Raw genomic sequence first — 19,210 nt, 5'->3', positions numbered from 1 at the left:
GGGGCCCTGTGCACTTCCCAGCAGACCCAGAAGTGGACCACTTCTGGTCCACTTCTGGGTCTGCTGCAGAGCGGGCTGGGGAGCCCCTCATGCTTTTGTGGGATACTCCATGTGCCCCAGCATCACAGCACTCACAAGCCATTTGATACCTAGAGGTATGTAGAAAAAACACTTACAGCTGTGTCTTGCCAAATCTCCTGAATCGATTTGTAGGGTTCCAGTTTGATTCAGGGAGATTAAAGGCTCCTCTGAATCTCCAAATCTGAATCGAATCAGTTACCGAATTGGGCCAAATCTCTGCCAAATCAAATCGGGGACCGAAGCTTCGCAGAGCCCTACCACTTTCCACTGTGTTGGAAAGTGTTTGTGCCTAGCATGGCTGCCTTCTGTGTGAACGTTTGTAACAATACTTTTAAGTGACTTCTCCATCTGTGTTCAACCAACAGGGTGATAACAAGAAAATGGAAGATGCTAAATTCTACTTAACTCTTCCTGGCACAAAAGTGGAGATGGAGGAGAAGGATGGCCCCCCAGGCAAAAACCTACACCATTTAGCCAGCTTCACACCCAGTAAAGAGAGCACAAAAGACAGCTTCCAGATTGCCACCCTGATCTGCTCTACTAAACTGACCCAGAAGGGTAGGTCTGGCATTGGCAATGGGATGGAAGCTTCAGGCTGTGGTGGGAGAACTATCTGCAAGGTGTCTAGTCTCTTCCCCGTGCTAATGAATGGAACAATGACACTGCAGTTAGGAGCTGCTGTTGCTGCAGATACAGGCATAACTGTACTAGATTTTCTGTACCTGGCTCGGGTACCAGTTGCAGTGAAAAGGCAGCAGCACTGGCTATAAACCCACCCCAAACTAGGAGAAGCCCCTAGTACTGGGGTTTACTATTCTCAGTACCTAAACTAGGTCTAGCATGGATTTGCAGCAGGTGTTCCTTTTGGGTTACAGTGTAGACATGCCCTTAACAGAGTACTTTCACCTATGCCTTTGTGCAGACTTCTGTTAAGAATGAAGGAAATGGAGCTGCTTTGTTTGCACACGTTATGCTCCCTTTTAATTTAGTTGCAACAAGTCCAAATTCAGAGGTGGTGGGTGATCTGTGTAGGTGAGTAAATGTGTTGATAAGAGATTGTGAGAGTTGATAAATTAAGACAACCTATATACATCTAGAAGGAGTCGTACTCAGTGGGTGGGGGAGCAAGCGTAAGTTACATTAGCCCTGGTTTCACTTGGATTCACCTCTGAATTTGCCATTCTTTGTCAGGATTGTTTATTGTGCATGTGTTCCTCCATTCAAAGACAGCAGTCCAGTTTAGTGAGAAGTTACCTGAGCAGTCAAGGTGATTTTTAGATGAGTCTTCCATTAACTTGGATGGAGGATAATGGGTCTGGATCTCCTAAACTGCTTTGAATAACTTGACTGCTGTTTTTTTATTGTTTTTGGATAGTTCAAAGGCATGATAAACAGTCTACAGTTTAACTTACTGTATACAAGAGGCTTAAACTGGTAGCTTGAAGAAATACTCTCAAGAGTCTGTTCTGAAGTAAACACAAGTACATTTCTCAGCAAAACCAATACAGTATGATGGATTTCTCAGCTTGAGGATATCTTCTAAGTAAGAGCATGCTAAACAACCTATTAGATGTCATAAGATATAAAATCATAGCAAAGTTTGCCTTTAATTGCAAGGTTAACTCTGGCAAAGGCAAAAAAAAGCCATTAAAAGGCAATGTTCTTTACATTGTAGTGTGATGATTTTTATTATTTTACAAGATGTTTCTAAAAATAAGCACCAATCCAAATACCACTTCGTCATTGCTCTGCAGCCCTTAATGTAAATCAGCTAGTTTGTTTTTTGTTTTTTCCTTTACGTAATCTATCTTTTTTTTTTTTTTATGTTGTGTCCTTGATAGTTGATTTGCTGGGTTTGCTGAACTGGCGTTCTAACTCTCGGAACATAGCATGCAACCTAAAGAAGCTGATGGAGGTAGAAGGAGGAGAAATTGTAAAGGTACAAGCACCGTATCTGCAAGTTTTTGTCCATTAATAGAGACTCGGGTTCCAACCCCCACCAAACACTTACACACATGCTTAACTTTAATCTCAAATTACTGTTTGTTTGTTTTTTGCTGTGGGGCCAGAACCCCACCGTGCCAGCAGTTGTACAAGGTCATAACCAAAAAATGCCAAAACTGATTCCCACCCCAAATTGTTTATCCCAGTGGAATACTCTCCTGGTTAAAATTAAGCCCACACAAGTGTTTGCAGGATTGGGGCTATCATGCACATATTTTACATTCTTGCAGAATGTAAAATACAAGAAAATTCGGAGTAGTATTTATGTAGCATTAAGGGGGTCCCAGTTATGGTTGAGGGACTCTTGTATGCTTGGCAATGAACGCATGCATTAGGAAGAGTGCCAGCTCTCCAAAACGTTTATAGCTTAAATGGCTTGAGGAATATGTCTGAAGCTATGGAAAGCTGGAATTTCCAGGAAAATTTAAAATCTTGTATTTGGGAACTTCATTAGGTTTAGGATAATCTGCTTTTCAGATCACTTGTATTTTGCAAACAATCCATTGCCTGAGTTGCTGAGTGACTGAAGAAAATCGTGCATGTTTGTGAAAAGCCAGGCCCCATGTTGATTGCCAAAGGAATGTTATGCTTGACAAGCGTGTTGTTATGGGACTGATCCTTTGGTACACTGCATGAAGCTGTCCTGTTCTATTGCAATCAGAGGTTGCACATAGGCAAAAATTAGGTGTGATCTCAAGTGCCCAGGCATAGCCAACTACTCACATACTTGTATGATGTGCCAAATAACAAGAGGACATGGAATGGAAAGAAAGAAAAGGTATGTCTGAGTTGATATGGGTTCAAGTGTGGTCTTCAGACGCTGGGGGTACGTCCCCATGAGTGGGAATGTGCATTTCCCCAGGGACAAGTACCAGTAGTACACCTTGTGCCATTGCTACTTGTCCCTCAGGAACACCCATGCCATGTGCGCTATGGGTAACTTGCCATGCACCAGAGTGGGGTAGGGGAGCCTGGGGCAACTGTGCTGGCCCCAGCAGCCTTACCTGGAGTCCTGGAGGGCCTCCAGGAGCTGCAGCTGCAGTGATCCTGCAGCCTAGAGCCTGGCTGGCAGCCAGAGCATGGCTTCAGCTGCCCAGGCACTGGTTTTGGGTGGTGTGTACTGCCACCAAGTATGCTGCCCCACTCTTTTTAGATATGGGTTCTTTTGACCCCAAGATCTCCTGGGGTCAGAGGAACTCCCTGCACTGCAAAGTAGCAGCATGGGGAATTCCTGCATGTGCAGTGTGGTGCGTGCCACATACTGCACATCTGTGCTTGCCTGGATGTGCCCCCGGAGTCTCTCTCCTTCTGTTTCCCTTATTGACCTTTTCAGGAAGGACTGAAACTAGGAAGGACTAGTTTGTCAGGCACTTACTGGTACACTCATCAGTGCTTTCTCCTGTCCTGCTGATCCTACGTTCTGTTCTTATACCTTTACACTTACGCTGGACTTGGTCAGTCCTTTCTGTTTCCATGCGTTTCTGGAGGGGGAAGAAGCGTGGATTATTGCGAGGATTTCAGCAACTGTGACCTCTGCCCACCCCCTTCTCTAGTTTTTACAGGATACTCTTGATGCACTTTTCAACATAATGATGGAGATGTCAGACAATGAAACCTATGACTTCCTTGTGTTTGATGCACTGGTAAGTGGTTGTTGTCAGTATATCCCAAAATACCTTTATTTCAGGCAGTTTTTCAGACTATTATTTTGTTTCCTGCTGCTTCCACTAGATGGGCGTTTCATTTTATGAAACGAAACATTGAACTGTCATTTATCCTAGCAAAGATTCCTCAAATATCACTGGGAGTTAGGGATCTGAGAAAACAACATAACCAATTCAGTGAATATGATGAAGGATAATGATTGATATTTGCATAAGATAATGGTAATGCCTTTACATTAAAGTTTATATTGGTAAATCAAAAGTCATTTTACAATGGAGGGAAGTAGCAATGTTTTTCATCAAACTAAGACAGAGAATGAAGTGACTTTTCCAAGGTGATAGGGCAGGTCTGTGGTACAGCTGGAAATAGAATCCATGTCTCCTGAGTCCCAGTGTAATTCCTATTTCTTCTGCAATAATGCCTCTACCTTGAGCAAGCCTATCACACGCAGATCGCAGTAAGGCATGCAGAAAACTATAAAAGAAGTCAGCCTATCTAGGGAACTGTTATTTATCTTTGAAATGCACCTTCCTTTGGTGCACAGTGAAACAAGGAAGCAGCTGTTTAATGTTGCTAAGCAACAGTACATAGCAGCATAGGAAAGAGGTTGAAAATCATTGTATCCCAAATGAAACTGCAAGGGGCATGTAGGGAGGCAGAATACAATTATCCATGCCTTAGTTTTGCTAAGGATAAGAAGCACTACAGTGGCTCTTTAATGGGTCCAGGCGATCAGAGGCTAAATTTTGAACCTTATTTGGAAATCAGTATATCCAGTGGCACCATTCTTCTCTAACTTTGTGCAGTAGCATTATCATCGTACGATGTAGTGTCAGTACCACTTAAAGAATATCAGTGCCACTTTATATAGCAGCTGAGTTTACCTTCATGGGGTTTTTTTTTTTTATCAGTGGTCAATTTCTGAGAGATGAGATGATTTCATTCCAGCTAATAGCAGCAACTGCACAATACCATCTGTAATGTTAAAACTGAGAAGGTAAAAAGCAAGCAACTAGCAGAACAATTGGCATGTGGCTAACATGAGGTACAGAACGGTTAGCTTAAGGTCACACACTTCAGTACATCTGTTTCCTTTTGGCTTTTTGACAGGTATTTATTATTTCTTTGATCGGAGACATCAAGTTCCAGCATTTTAACCCTGTACTTGAAACGTATATTTACAAGCACTTCAGTGCTACCCTGGCGTATGTGTAAGTATCAGTAACCACAAACCCACAGGGTAGCCTATCTCAGAGGTGTTACCTCTCACTTCTGTTAGGGTAGATGATGTAGAAATAAAAGGTAACCCAAACCACGTGAGTACATATAGCTATATGATCCCACTCTGTTCACATTTATTTTCAGGGTAGAAGAAAATTGCACTTACCTACCACAGAAAGCTGATCTTATTGAAATATTTTAATAGTAGAAAATGGTACACTGACATTTAAAGCAGCAAGTCAAGTAACTGAGACTTGTCCGACTGCATTCCACCATCTTGAGTTTTGATGGACTTGCCAGCATTTCCTCCTTCTCCTTGGCTTTTTAAAAAAAGGAAGTTGAGCAGCAGATAGTAAGTTTGAAATGCTCCCTGCATATTGTCCACATCTGAGGTGAGAAGGGAAGGTAGGAAAGGGAAGCAGAAATGTATATCTCCTCCCTGGTGGTTATAGCAGTGAAGCTGGTATTTTTCATTGTTGCAGTAAAGATGCAGAAAATGGAGTGCAGCCCAGATTTGAGCAGGTTAATGAAGTTTCAGAGCAGAACAAAGTACCAAATAGCGATGTGTTGTTTAAAAATGTAACATCATTGACATTACCCGTAAATGTTTAAACATCCTGTGCAGAGTTGCAAGAACACACTTTGAATTATGGACCTGCAGATACATGGATGTGAATAGCTAAGCTCCTCCATTAGCCATTTTCGTCTGTGGATAGAAAAGTGGATCACTGTCATTATCTCTGTTTTCAGATGGGAGAAGTTTTGTCAGATGTCACCCTAGAGGAGAGAGTTCTAGATAGGACCCCACGCTACCAGGAACTCCTAAAGCCCATTACTCTGTGTAGTTGTTTTTTCCTTCTCTGAACTTGCTGTACAATCACTTTCAGCAGAGGGGTTGTTTTTTCCTCCCCTTAGCTTGTGGGAGATTGATCATCCTTCTTGTTCCCCACTATAAATAAACCTTTTTGTGTCTGATTTATGGACATGCTCTCTCTCAGCTTTATTATTGCTTGGCCTAGCTTTCAGCTTGGCTCTGCAGTACAACATACACATAACACCAAGTGGACTGGAGAATTACATAGTGTCCTTCCTACACCTTATATGCCAAAAGGGTTTATGAAGTAATAGCTTTCATCCTGCCAGTTCAAAGAGGAGGGGAAGAAAAATGCAGAAGCTGTTGTGCAGGCAATGATTACTCGCACAGAGCCTTGGATGGCTGGAGCTTGTTTAATGAAGAGAAGAAGGGCTTGCCTGAACATTAGTCTCTCACACTCTCATCACTCTTCTGCTTGGACAGGGACCAGATGGTGAATAACACTGATGTGCACGTGCATTGGCTGTCCAGGGTTCCCGAAGTACTTTTCTACTGATACCCTAGGAACTCCCATATTCCAGTGAGGAAGCTGCTTTCCTTCTATGTCTGCAAATAAATTCATGGCTACATGGGCAAAGGGGCTAAGTCTGAGAAGTAGTGGATTGTCGGGGTCTTAAAGGCAGTAGGAGTTGTAGGTGCTTGATGCTCTGGAATTTTTTTTTTTTTTTTTTTAAAAGGCCCAAAAGCTAGGGACTTGGCACTTGCAGATGAGGTCAGATGTTGGCAGCTGCTGGGTGCTGAGAAATTTGAAAATCAGGTTCTGTGAGACTTGCTCAAGCTCCCAAAGTGAATCTGGTCCCCAACTCTGTGCACCAGATCACACTTCCTCTGTAGGTTAGAGATGCCCAGTTCAGCTTCCCCTGTAACTACATTTGTTCTTATTTTCCCCTTTTCCCTCCCACAGGAAACTCACCAAAGTACTGAACTATTATGTAGGAAATGCAGATGACTCCAGCAAGACAGAATTGCTGTTCGCTGCTTTAAAAGCTTTGAAGTACCTGTTCCGATTCATTGTTCAGTCACGTATACTCTACCTGAGGTGAGAGGCGGCAAAGATTTCCTTGGGAGATATCTTTTATTAGACCAGCTATGTAGTTGGATAGAGTTAAACAAGCTTTCGAATCCAAGGCAGTCTTCTTCAGGTCTGATCGTGGAGCCAGGCACAGGAGACCCATGAGACTGTGCTGAAGATTGGCAGGTCCATCCCTAGCTAGTACAATTGGAAGTCAGTTGAGCTGCTTCTGGTTCATACCATCAGCAAACATTCCTATCTAGATTTTTTTATTCGCCCTTATCAAGCCCCAGATTTTCAAGAAATGTTTATTTCTGTCTTTTATTCCTGCTTGTTTTGTTTTATTCTGTTTGGGTGGCTAGAGAGTGTGATCAGTACAAATGAAAACAATGTAAGCATGTAATGTGAAAATGAGATTCTGAACTGCATACGCTGATGCCGATAAGAGACCAAAAATTTCATTGTTTCTAAATGCCTGCCTTGTTTAGGCAGCTTCCTCATTTAAAGGTGTTTTTGGTACCTTTTTCTAATACATTTCTTGAAGATCAATAATAATTCTAAAGAGTCTGAAGAGGAACTCTTGGTATTTTTTGTTGGTGACAGAGAATACTGTTTTACATTAATCCATTCAAAGGAAGCATTTACTAAGTATGAGGGAGGCCTCCCATTGAGATCTTTGCTGCAGATGTCAAAATGTAAGCTCAGCTACTGGATATAACTGTGCATTATACAGTTAACATGGAGTAGCTTACATTGCCTTGATCAGAGGTCCATCAGAAGTTGGAAAGTGACCATTTGGTACTGCTTTCTCTTGTTAGTCCATCATGGAATGAGATAAATACTTACCTGGCTCTAGCACCACCAGCAACAGAATTTGTAAACTATACAGAAGCCTCATTATTCGTGATTTATTGTAGACAGGCAGGATATTACTTGAATGATAGATTCCAGGCTGAGTCTGAAACGCTGTCAGTTAGAAAAACACATCTTTTCAAATCTGTTACTCCTACCAGTAAACTGCAGGTTGTTGATGCCATAGCACTAGAACTTCACAATGCCATTTCTACAGTCACTTTTCATAGTAAAAGAGCACTTTAAGAAGTTATTAGAAAGATAATATGTACATAAACCACTTTGACGCTGTTTCATTCCTTGTCCTGAGTCTGTGCATATGAACAATGCAGTGTTGCTGCTTTTTTAGATTTTATGGGAAAAGTGAAGATGGGGATGAGTTTAATGATGCCATCCGCAAGCTGTTCCTCTCTTTCAATATCCTCATGGACCAGCCGCTAGAGGAGGCTGTCAAAATTAAGGTTGGTGCAGAGCCTGTTCTGAAAACTAGTGCATGTCTATGCTGATGAGCAGAGGGCATTGAGCAGCCAACATTCAAGTTTCCCCAAAACTCCTCTGGTAGTAATGCAAGTGAAGTAAACTTTGCAGAATCGGCAACCGTTGCCAAAAGCCTGCCACTAAAATGCAGCTGCTTTTTGTGGAGGAAGCTAGCAGACAGCCAGGATAACAGAACACGAGGAGAAGGGTAGTTTGGCTGATGGTACTCGAGCTTGTGAATGATAGGGAGAACAAGCTGATGCCAGTCCACTATGGAAATATCTGTCATAGAAAAAGAAAATGAGAAGCTTTACTGTGTGTGTTTATTTGTTTTTTCTGTGTAAACTTTAATGAGAGCCTTCTGGTTGGGTGGGGGCAGCGTAGCAGAAGTCTTGGCTTTTCTCCTGTTTACAGTAGCAAAATGCTTTCCACTGTTTGTCGGAAAGATTGACTCTAAAGCTCTTTCAGTTTAGCATTTGGGGGTGCTATAGAAGTTAATATCCAAACGTTGATGTCTACATAGTGATGCCCCATTCCTACTGCAGTACAGAGCAAGAAAGCAAATGGGGAGAGAGCTTCCCTGCAGGAAAGCGTAAGAAGATCTTTACTAGTATTGCTGAGAGACATTTAGGTGTAACATTGATGAGGACCCAAGATAGTGTCACTTGCATAGGACACTAAAACAAATTAAATTAATTGACATTTTCCTTGTTAGGCTTCAGGAGGCCTAGTTTCTAATACAGCAGTATGTTCATAGCCAGAAAGAAAAAAAGAGTTCTTGACTAAAGTGCCTTCACTTGCCACCTTTATCAGCTTTTCCCTACAGATACGTGGTGGCTGAGTCTCTTTGACTGCGTAGACATAGTAAGCCAACATACTGCAGGTGCTCTCAGTAAAACCAGATCTGGCACTGCTGCTGTGAGCCCTGTACAGTGACTTTGCACTCTTTTAGAAAGAATGGATGAATCTAATTTGCCTCCTTTTGTGTGTATACATGTATATTGTTTGTTTTTCCCCCTCTTACAGGGTGCAGCTCTGAAGTACTTACCGAGCATTATAAATGATGTCAAGTTGGTGTTTGACCCGGTTGAGCTCAGGTGACTGTTGAGCATTATCTAAACCTATGAAAAACAGTGAAACTTTTGCGGGGAATTTTAGACACTCTCATTATATAAACAACTCTGGTAATTACAAGATGAGTACCACCTCCATGAATTTGGGAGACTTCTTAGAAGGGTGTAAAGGAAGGCACGGAACAGTCTTCTACTGGTAGCCCAAAGGAATTAGGATGGATCCACCTGAGCTTACCTGTGAGTTCTGAGGCTTTGTCCAAACCTGAAATCCAAGGGATGCCGAGTCACGCGGACAAAATCCAATCTGTAAATTTCCACAAACTTTTCATCATTATTTCTGAGGTTCCCAAATACCATGCCATGAGTGCGTGGCAGTGAGAGATATACAAAAATGTATTCGTTCAAGAACTGTGTAGTGCTGTAGATTTCCTTTCTTCAGTATAAAGAGTGTTCCTTGTACCGTCAGTTCCACATGCCTGATTTTTGATGCAAATAATCTTCAGATACAAGTGAGAGGATTTCAAATGTACAGTGTATACACTAGGTAGGATTTAAGGGAGTCATCTCTTTTTAACTAGGGGATATTAGGAAGGTCATGCCTCTTGCAATCTAAATGGCTGTGTTTCATGTTACAACAGCCCTATGGAGTAGCTTTGCAAAATTCAACTTGCTTAGAGTTTTTTTTAAGGAGGGGAGTGGAGGTGGGAATTTAAAATACAGTATGTAAACATGGGAGCACAAAGAGTCTGTGCCCTGACTGGCAAGATTTTGTGACAAGCTTGTGTATCTCATATTGGAACACAAGGTAAATTGCCTGGGGCTGTGTTCAGTTTATTGAACTTTCTTTTATAAGCTGTGTGAAACCACATAACCTGAGAGTCAGCATCAGTTTACCTTAAGACCATTTTCACAGGTGTGATCACAGGTGTCAACACAGTGGCACAACTGCCTCAGTAAAAACCAGGTGCAGGGCAGTGTTAACAGTAGGTGGAACAATGTCAGAGGCATCAGGTAGTGACCATCTGTCTACTTTGTGGTTTTGGTTCTAGCGTTCTCTTCAGCAAGTTTATCCAAAGTGTCCCTGAGAACCAGCTGGTTCGTCAAAAGCTCAACTGCATGACCAAGGTAGTGGAGAGTGATCTGTTTAAGCAGTCAGGTGAGTAGCCTGTCAAAATCTTCAAGTACTTCAAAGAATACATCTTCCCAAATGAACATCTGTCAGTCAAGCCTGTCTCTCGGCTGTATAATCAGTGATACCGTCTCTTTCACGTACCTGCTTAAAAGGTTCCATTACCGTTAAACCTGCAAGGATAAAAGAAAACTTTGACAACAGTTGGGCAGTTGACTAATTTTGTCTCATTGTTTCCTTCTGTGTCTTTGTCTGTATTCACCAGTTGTCTCTTCTCTTAGGGCCTTGTTACATGTTGCACTGTGAGCTGCACAAATGTTGATTGGCTTAGTGCTAGCTTGCAGTTGCTCCTTCCACTTGTGTGGCACATCTGTGGGAGTATCCACACCTTAATGGAGCAAGAGCTGAGTTATGCAGTTCAACCCTGGAGTGGCGTAACTTTGAGCTGCATGATGAGTGCTTTAAACCACATAAAGGTGTTAACGTGCAGACAGTCCAGGGATTAAGACATGGATGGGTAATTATTTAGGCCCATGGGCCACATAGGGAGTTTCAGGGAGCTGTCGCAGGCCAGGTCCGCACCCTCCTTCGCCTGTGCAACACCAAACCTCCCTATGTGAGGTAGGGCCATGCGGGTGGGGAGCTGGCATGGGCCTGTGACAGCTTCAGAAGGGGCAGATCAGCCTGAGGAGGGGCTGGAGTTTGTGTCTGGCTTCAGCGTTGGTGACCCAGGTGCACAGGTAGCATGGCGGCAGGGCAGAAGCTGCTTCTGGGCACAGGGAAAAAGTGGGACCTGGCATCAGGTGTGGCTGCCTCCCCCTTTGCCTCTGCCAGGGTTCTTCTTGCTGTGGCCATCTGGAGCCTGTGCAGGGCTGTCCTGTGGTTCCTCCTCACAGCTGCTGCTGTCACCAGCGTCGCCTCTGGGCCAGTTCGGGCCCCCTGTGGGCAGTCACAGTAAGAAGGGCTTGGCAGTAGTGAGGGGGAGGCGGCTGTGCCTGCTGTCAGGTCCTTTTTTCCCTGTGCTCAGCAGCAACTTCTGCCCAGCTGCCAGCACTCTATTGTGGCCAGGGCTGGCAGGTCCGAAGCAGGCATTGCAGGGATCCTGAGCACTCTCCCTTCCCCCTCCCCACCCCTTGCATAGGTCAGGGCCAGGGCTGTGTGCTCAGGCCCTGCCCACATTGGTCGCGACTGGTCTCCTTGGGGCCTGGGCCAGTAGTGGTGGCAGCTGGAAGGACCTGCCACTGCCAGGAAATGGAGTCCGGCCACAGAGCTGCCCTAGCCCCGCTGCATGCCTAGGGGTGGTGGCATGTCATGGGCTGGATGGTACCAGAGCCAGGTGTGAGCACGGGGACCTGCTATGGGCCAGACAAAGTCCCTCCCTGGACTGGATCCAGCCTATGGGCTGTATTTTGCCCACCATTTGGTTGTGAGCTCCAAGAGCTGCCCAAAATTAACATATAACAGGGCCCTTACACTTGGATTGCAAGCTCTTTGGGGCAAGGATTTTTTTTAATTTTGTATCAGTGTAGCACCATAGGGTCCCAAATTGTAAATGGAAAAAAGCCATATCTTTTTACTGTATATGTTGAAAGAGAAGGTTCTTTTGCAATGTATTTAACTGGAAGTGATGCAACTTGAGCTGTAATATGCCTGCTCATACTTAGTTGTTTTATCAGTTGCATGATTTTAATATTAGTAAATGAGTGAAGAGCAGAAAGTTACCTTGTTGTGGTGGCTAATACTTCTAGTGTTCAAGAACTGTCTACGTGACATTGTCCTGTTCCATTTTTCAGAATGCAGAGATGCGCTTCTGCCTCTGCTGATAGATCAGCTAAGTGGCCAGCTGGATGACAAGTCAAATAAGCCTGACCACGAAGCCTGCGCACAGCTTCTTAGCAACATGCTAGAAGTGCTAGATCGGAAGAATGTGGTAAGCATGGGCTTGGCTCTCTTTGTATTTTCAGGGGTGTAAATTAAAAGAGACTCCTTAGTCAATGAGGTGACCCTAGCTTAGGTTGGAACAGAAACTGGGTTTCCTATGTTAGTTTACGTGGTTAGTAAGCCCAGTGACTGACAGAAATTTTGCTCTTTCTGCCTTTTTAAGTTTATTCAAAGATAAATTAGATGATATAAAAATGGAACCTGGCTACTACACTAATGAAAAGACCAAGTATTCTCCTGGCCCGAGACCAGGGTGCTGCTCCCAATCCTGCCACTGACTTGCTTTGTGACCTGGAGCAAGTCACTTTATCTCTGTTTTCTTAACTGAAAAGGGAGTGGTGCTTGCTTTTTTGTGAGGAAGAGAATGGTGAAAGATGCTGACTTCAGAAAGTGCTGCATAAATACAAATGATGCCAGTTATCACCATTTATCTTTGTCTGCATTCCTATTAATAATGCTTTGCATGGTAGTAAAAGCTGATTCTTGCGTGCTTCAGAATATGGTGATTTGAGGTGGCCAGTTTGCAAAGGGGGAGAAAAGGGGATTGATAAATACAAGAAGCAAGTTCAGTTTGGTCTTGTCACTGACTGGCTGTCCTCAAAACTTTATTACATTCCTCTGGCAGAAGGCAAAAGCACAAGCAACTGTCATCTCTGTGTTTTGTCATACCCAGGGCAGGGAGCATTCAAGGACAGGTGAGACTAGTAGATATGGCTACGTCAGCCCCAGAGAGGCTGATTCCTCTACTAAGACAACACTTGTATGCCAGTCTGACCCTGGCATAGGAAAGATGCAGCACCTCCTGTCATATTCTCTGTGTTGGATGGAGGGATGAATTTGTCCTTCACAGATTCAAAATTCTAGGTATTTAAATCCATTGTACAAAGAATCTCCTTCTCCTAGGGTCCTCTCAAAATAAATAGCCACTGTCAGCTTGGCCTTTGTGTACACAAAGCTTTTTATAGACTAGGCCATGCTAAGATTGAGCTAAAACAGCGTGTGCTTGTTTAATATCCTCAGGGGCCTACTGCAGTTCACATCCAACTGATCATGGAACGTCTGCTAAGGAGAATAAACCGGACAGTGATTGGAATGAGCAGACAGTCTCCACATAGCGTGAGAGTCTTCTACTTGTTTCTGTTCTTTAATTTCTTCCCTTGCCTCGTCAAAATGGTGCCTTCCACTGTAGTCTGTCCTCTTGGGGACTGCAGTGCATACTGATGTATTATTAAAAATGTGTTTCCTGCAACATAATGTGGTTCTGCAGTTGGTGGTGGGATGCTTCCTGTCCTATTAAAACTGGTTGGGATTGCGCTAGCAATTAATAAATGATCTAGAACTTCTCTCCTCAGACACCCAGTCTTGAATCAAATCCTGGTCGCTAATGAGTTAAAGTTTTTACCGTCTGTCTTGGTTCCTAGTAGACGGGCAGTCATACTGCAGAACTGGTAATTTGTTGGTACCCATGAAGTACCCTCATCTGTAGGTGTGTCCCTTTGAGTCTGGAAAGGAGAGCAGGTTGGTGGGAGAAGGAAGGGGAAGCTTTTACCTCTCCTCCAGCCTGCATGCCGTTGTGTATGGATGGATACGAGAATCTGGGGCTTTCGGGCCAACACTGAATTAATTTTACAAATTGAGGCTTTGATGTTGGCTTTAATTCAGAGAAATAGTTTCTTGTAGTTGTGCTTAGGTAAAAACTTTGAAGGTACGGTAGCAAACCTGTTATATATGGGTGGGTCTGGGGGCATCCTGAATTGCCATTTCCACAGCAGTAGTGGAATTATCAAATGGTTGGTGAGGTGTAATGCTGTTTTCTGTAGAAGGACACTTTTTATTAACCAGGTTGAGCTATTGCCCTGTGAACCATTCTATTTTTTTAAAGTTGCTACTTTCCTTTATTGGGAGCAAAAGGATTTACTTTTAATCTCCTCTCCGCTTCCAAAATGTCAGTGCTTGAAGGAGTAGTAAGTCTCACCTCCAAGGTGGGTTTAAAGCTTAAGCCCTCTGACAGGTTGCTTCCAAAGTTATATGCGCTCTCAGGCATCCATGAAACTTAGCTACACATTACTGTTTCTGCAGGGAGAAAACGTGTTGTTCAGAGTCGAGATTATTTCATGTGGTTGAAGTCAAGTGTGTGCTTTTAGTACTTTGCTGACTTGGGGGCCTTTGTGCAGGAAGATAATTGACCAAGTGTTTTTTTTTTTTTTTAACTTTTCTGTTCTAGGGTATTTTTGTAGCTTGCATGACAGCCATCCTGAGACAGATGGACGATTTCCATTATAACCACTACATCAGCATTTTCAAAACCAGACAAGACATTATCGTAAGTCAGCTTGGCTGGGGCTGTAGCCCAGTCTATAAAGCATCAAACGCTATCATTTCCAGCTATTGCATTAAGTTCAGGTTCTTCTACAGAACCCATCCCTCATGTCTAGTGCTTCAAGTCTTAGTCAAATACTTACTTTGCCCCCGCTGGGTGGAAGGACCACTGGCTGTTGTTCCCTCAGCAGAACAGCAGCTTAGCATGGCTACATGGAGTGAAAACAAATGATTTATGGATATCTAAATCTGTGTAAGAGAGAAAGTGGGGACAAACATTAAATGAGAGAATAAGGATGGGAAGAATAGGGGGTGGGTTTACTTTCCATTTCCTTTTTGCCTTTTTATACTTGGGTTCTTGATTTCTCTACATCTCTTGGTCTTTTGGGTTTTTTTGTTGTGCAGCTGAGCTAGGAGCTTGGATTCTCCTTTTTATTTGGTCGTATGAAAAGCTGGCAAGCTTGGGGCAATCGCTAAACTTCTGAAAATGTGAGGTATTAATAGATCCACTTGGTGTGGTTGCCACACAATCCATACTGAGTAAATTGGGGCTGCGCTGGGGGTTTGTTTTAAATTCAGAACTCAAATTGGGTTTCTTATAAGTTTCAGGTTATTGTCAGCTGTTGTGAGCAGGAGCCATCCTTTTGTTTGCACAGCACCTAGCACTGGGGCCTTGATGCGTGATTGAAAGACCTTAAGTACTGTTGTGCTATGAAAATGTTGATGATGCACCTTTTGGAGAAACACTGATCAAGCCTGGGAGAATCTAGGCCCTGTTTACGGTGTGAAGCTGCAATTTTAAAGTTTCTTAAGGGAACTGGACCTCTATCCCCATTAAAATCAAAGGGAACTGTCCCTTGTCCCTAAGCAGCATTGCAAATTGTACCTTGGTGTTAAAACCCTAAACAGGTCTTGGTTTTTGCATGGTTCCAGCGTGGAACTTGGTGAAACAGTTTTACTCTTTGCTTTTATGCCTGTGGAAGCTACAGTGCCAATCAAATCGGTGTTGCCCCTCCCTATATACCAACCCAAGGAAGCCTTTGCACAAACCTCTGTGGTGTGACTCTTCTACACAAACACAACTTTTGATTTTTTTTGATTTTCCTGACATTTACTGTCAAACTTAGTCCGGTATTCTTATTCAGAACATGGGATTAGCTAGAGGGTGCAGTTGGATGTCTCTGCATTTGCTGTCAGAATCTCTTGTGTGCTTGGCTGGGTGCTTTTTGTGCTTTCAAGGTTGGTTATAAATAATCGCATCTGATCTGTTGAGCAATATGGCCATCTACAGGAGAGACGCATTTTTGTCACGTAAACCTCTAAACTGAAAGCTACTCAGCTGGATAGTAGATGGACAGTATTCAGCAACTAAGTCTTGAATTAGTTTGTGATTTTTGAGAGAATTCTTGCAAAATATTCATTTGAATAAGCAAGATCATGTAAATAAGTGGAATAGCCTTATCAAAAGTCAGTGGAGTAATTTTTGTCAAGGTCAGTTAGAAACATTTTTTTTTTCTTTGGGACAAGACTGTAAGGGCAGCAAAACTGATAGAACTAAGAAAAGTTTGTTGAACAGCCTTATGGTGTCACTGAATCCCCAGTTCAGGAAAGATGTCCATGAATTTATTTAACAAATATTACCAAAGGAAACACTGTTTTATTTTCTTTCTCAGACAATTTAAATAATCATTTCCTTGTGATATCTTCAGCTCAGACATTGCAACGTTGCTGCTTGAGTTAATGTAGTTTTGAGAGAATTCTGGTCTGCAAGGTGGCCCATGTCAAGCTGAAACCTTTCCATCATTCCCTGATTTAATAAGGCCTAAAGGCATTCCTACTGAGGCAGTACTAATGTTTATTTTTTCACTGCGTTACTGTTACCTGCCTGCTCTTTGGAGTATGCTGCTTAGTTCGGCAGCAATTGCTTTTTTTGTTGTTGGTGGTGACCTTTGTAGAACAGTGACTTCTCAGGTGCCCTTCAGTAGTACTTGAATGCCACCTACTCAGAACAGGAGAGAATCACCATAAAGGGCGGGTGTGGGCCTTGACACTTTGCAAAATGAAGTTTGCCCTTAGTCCAACTTGTTGTATTTAAATAGATCCCGCTCTTCAACCTGCAACTCGGCATTTGTGCCTTGTGTAGGCTAGAACTTAAGATGTGATAGCTATAAATGGAACAGTTTAGCATCGGTTAATAGTGTCTTGCCGTATCTGCACTAGATACTTGAAACTGAACATGTGCTCATTAATGCATTCTAATATTCTTCTAAATTGTAGACTAGACAAGACATGCATTAATGGGGAATGACAAAGCCCTTTCTAGTTCTGTGTACAAGATAATTCAGTAGCCTTATGTTGGTTTCCCCTTCATGTATTTGGAGAGAAGCACTAGGGCAGAAGTCCTTGAACTCTTGTTTTGCTTTTAAATGGTTGTGGTCCTTATGCATTAGGGTGCCCCCACAATAAAGTCTAGCTTCCAACAAAAAGAACAGATTTAATTAAATGAAGGGTATAGATTTGCTGGGGGACTAGTTTTGCCTTTTGTAGTTGAATGGATGAGATGTCAAAAATAATTTAATTAAAGTGAGACAGCCCACAGTAAATGATTCTTCTCAAAAGCACAGCATATTGATCAATAATCAACAGTCTGACATTGTACATGTTAGCATCCTCCTGTACTTCCATGGGATTACTGACCAGTTTCTTGTATCCCTCCATGCTGTACTTTTTCTGCAGGACTTCCTCATGGAAACCTTCATTATGTTTAAGGATCTGATTGGAAAGAATGTCTATGCACATGACTGGATGGTCATGAACATGATGCAAAGCAGGTAAATGGTTTGTACCTGTGACCACTCTTACTTGAAGGCTTTTGCGACTGCTTCAGAACTGTATCAGCTTGTGATGAGGGCAATTTTTTTTTTTTTTTTGCACCAGTACTGCTGCCAGTCATTTGAATATTCAGGGTTATCTTCCTCAAAAGGTTCAGGCTGACATAAGTTAGGTTTGATTCAGTATCTAGTAGTGGACTGTTTCTGAAGATTTGTCAACCTGCAAACTGTCTTCTTTTTGAGGAAGTCTATGCAAAAATATGGAGTCTTTTGTGAAGAGATGTTCTTTCTCTCCCAGAGTTGCTGGTGTACATCTAAGAAGCCCCTTTGCTTTAAATGCAAGGGAAGTGCTCCTGTAATTAACTGGAAAAAATAAAACGAAGCTGGATAAAAGGGAATGCTTTTAGGGGTGCTTGTGTTAGCCTGGGTGGGATTTAGAACAGTCAGTTTTATCTTTCTCTTTTGTTACAGGCTTCTTAAAAGACCTTGGGTGAGGAACTTAGCCTCTCTGCCTCAATTCCACATCTGTAAAAGGATGTTACATGGAGACATTTGCTGTTGTTCCAATAGTGCTGTAACGGTGGCCATAAGTACCATAGATAGATGGACCTCCAGTGAATACACTGTGTGGGATGCTGCTGCTTTGACCTGGAGACTAGATAACCAAATAGATCCTAGATCAGGGTTTCTTCTGTTTAGAAGCAGACATGTACCTTTCCCTGAGTGCCTCTGGATGGAAGGGGAGATGAAATAGAAGGAATGAGCTGGAAGAGCTTCACTTCTTGATGTCACTTATTTTTGGCTTCTGCAAGCTTACAGAGAAGAAGCAGTAAATCTAGGCCTGTGCTGTTTCTTCCTCCATGGGTAACTCCACATGTGGCGTTTTACTTTCCAGGGTTTTCCTTCGAGCTGTGAACCAATTTACATCTGTACTCAACCGGTTCTTTCTGGACCAGGCAAACTTCGAACTTCAGGTAATGATTAAGTTAAACTTAGACTTAAATTATTCTGAACTCTGTGGTTGTGAGGAACTCCTGATGCATGATGGGTTCAACATGCAGCGATGAGACACTTGTATCGATACGGGCAAGGATGTGTTACCATGTCCACTTGGCAGAAAACAGCAAACTTGGCATTAATGGGAAATTTGTAACCTGAAGTGGTGTTTGGAATTCATGAACCATTACTGCACTATGGAGGATGTTCTCCGATCAGCCCGCAAGCATAATATACCAATAACTTGGCTAAAATAGGAGCTGTGAGTGAAACATGTTCTTACTGCCTGTGTTTCTGTAAGTTGTCTTTAGTTTATTTGCACTTGGGAGAGTTTTAGCACTAAAAACTCTCATGTTCAGTGGCTACAGTATTGCAGTTGGTTTCAGGTGACCTAGTCCATTCTCAACTCTGTTGGAGACTCCCTGCATGACTGTAAGGAAAGTCCTTTCAGTGCTATCATAGAATCAATGAGTGGGAAGGGACCTAGACAGATCATCTAGTCCAACCCCCTGCCATGGGCAGGAAGGAGCACTGGGGGCGGGAGGGGTGATAAGACCCCAGCCACGTGCCTGTCCAGTCTCCTCTTGAAGATTTCCAGGGAAGGTGAGAGCACCACCTCTCTGGGAAGCCTATTCCAGGCTCTGGCCACCCTTACAGTGAAGTAGTTCTTCCTAATATCTAACCTAAACCTATCCTCCCTCAGCTTGTGGCCATTGTTCCTGGTGACTCCAAGGG

General features: G+C 43.0%; 1 protein-coding gene across 1 annotated transcript in view; it reads left to right on the top strand.

The window, feature by feature from the left end:
- Positions 1–19,210, top strand: part of DOCK5 (dedicator of cytokinesis 5) — a 122,217-nt gene that overhangs the window by 67,679 nt on the left and 35,328 nt on the right. Inside the window, exons 17-29 of the mRNA XM_019504075.1 lie at positions 447–639; positions 1,923–2,020; positions 3,639–3,728; positions 4,861–4,961; positions 6,750–6,884; positions 8,059–8,170; positions 9,213–9,283; positions 10,309–10,415; positions 12,182–12,318; positions 13,350–13,445; positions 14,554–14,652; positions 17,385–17,479; positions 18,375–18,453. Of these exons, the coding sequence (XP_019359620.1) occupies positions 447–639; positions 1,923–2,020; positions 3,639–3,728; positions 4,861–4,961; positions 6,750–6,884; positions 8,059–8,170; positions 9,213–9,283; positions 10,309–10,415; positions 12,182–12,318; positions 13,350–13,445; positions 14,554–14,652; positions 17,385–17,479; positions 18,375–18,453 (1,413 nt within the window). The remainder of the gene's footprint in view (positions 1–446; positions 640–1,922; positions 2,021–3,638; positions 3,729–4,860; positions 4,962–6,749; positions 6,885–8,058; positions 8,171–9,212; positions 9,284–10,308; positions 10,416–12,181; positions 12,319–13,349; positions 13,446–14,553; positions 14,653–17,384; positions 17,480–18,374; positions 18,454–19,210) is intronic.

This window comes from Gavialis gangeticus, unplaced genomic scaffold (assembly GCF_001723915.1).
Source record: "Gavialis gangeticus isolate Ggan-Ray unplaced genomic scaffold, GavGan_comp1, whole genome shotgun sequence".
Taxonomy (NCBI): Eukaryota; Metazoa; Chordata; order Crocodylia; family Gavialidae; genus Gavialis; species Gavialis gangeticus.
The sequence above is the reverse complement of the archived record's forward strand: the minus strand, read 5'-3'. Positions and strand labels throughout refer to the sequence as shown.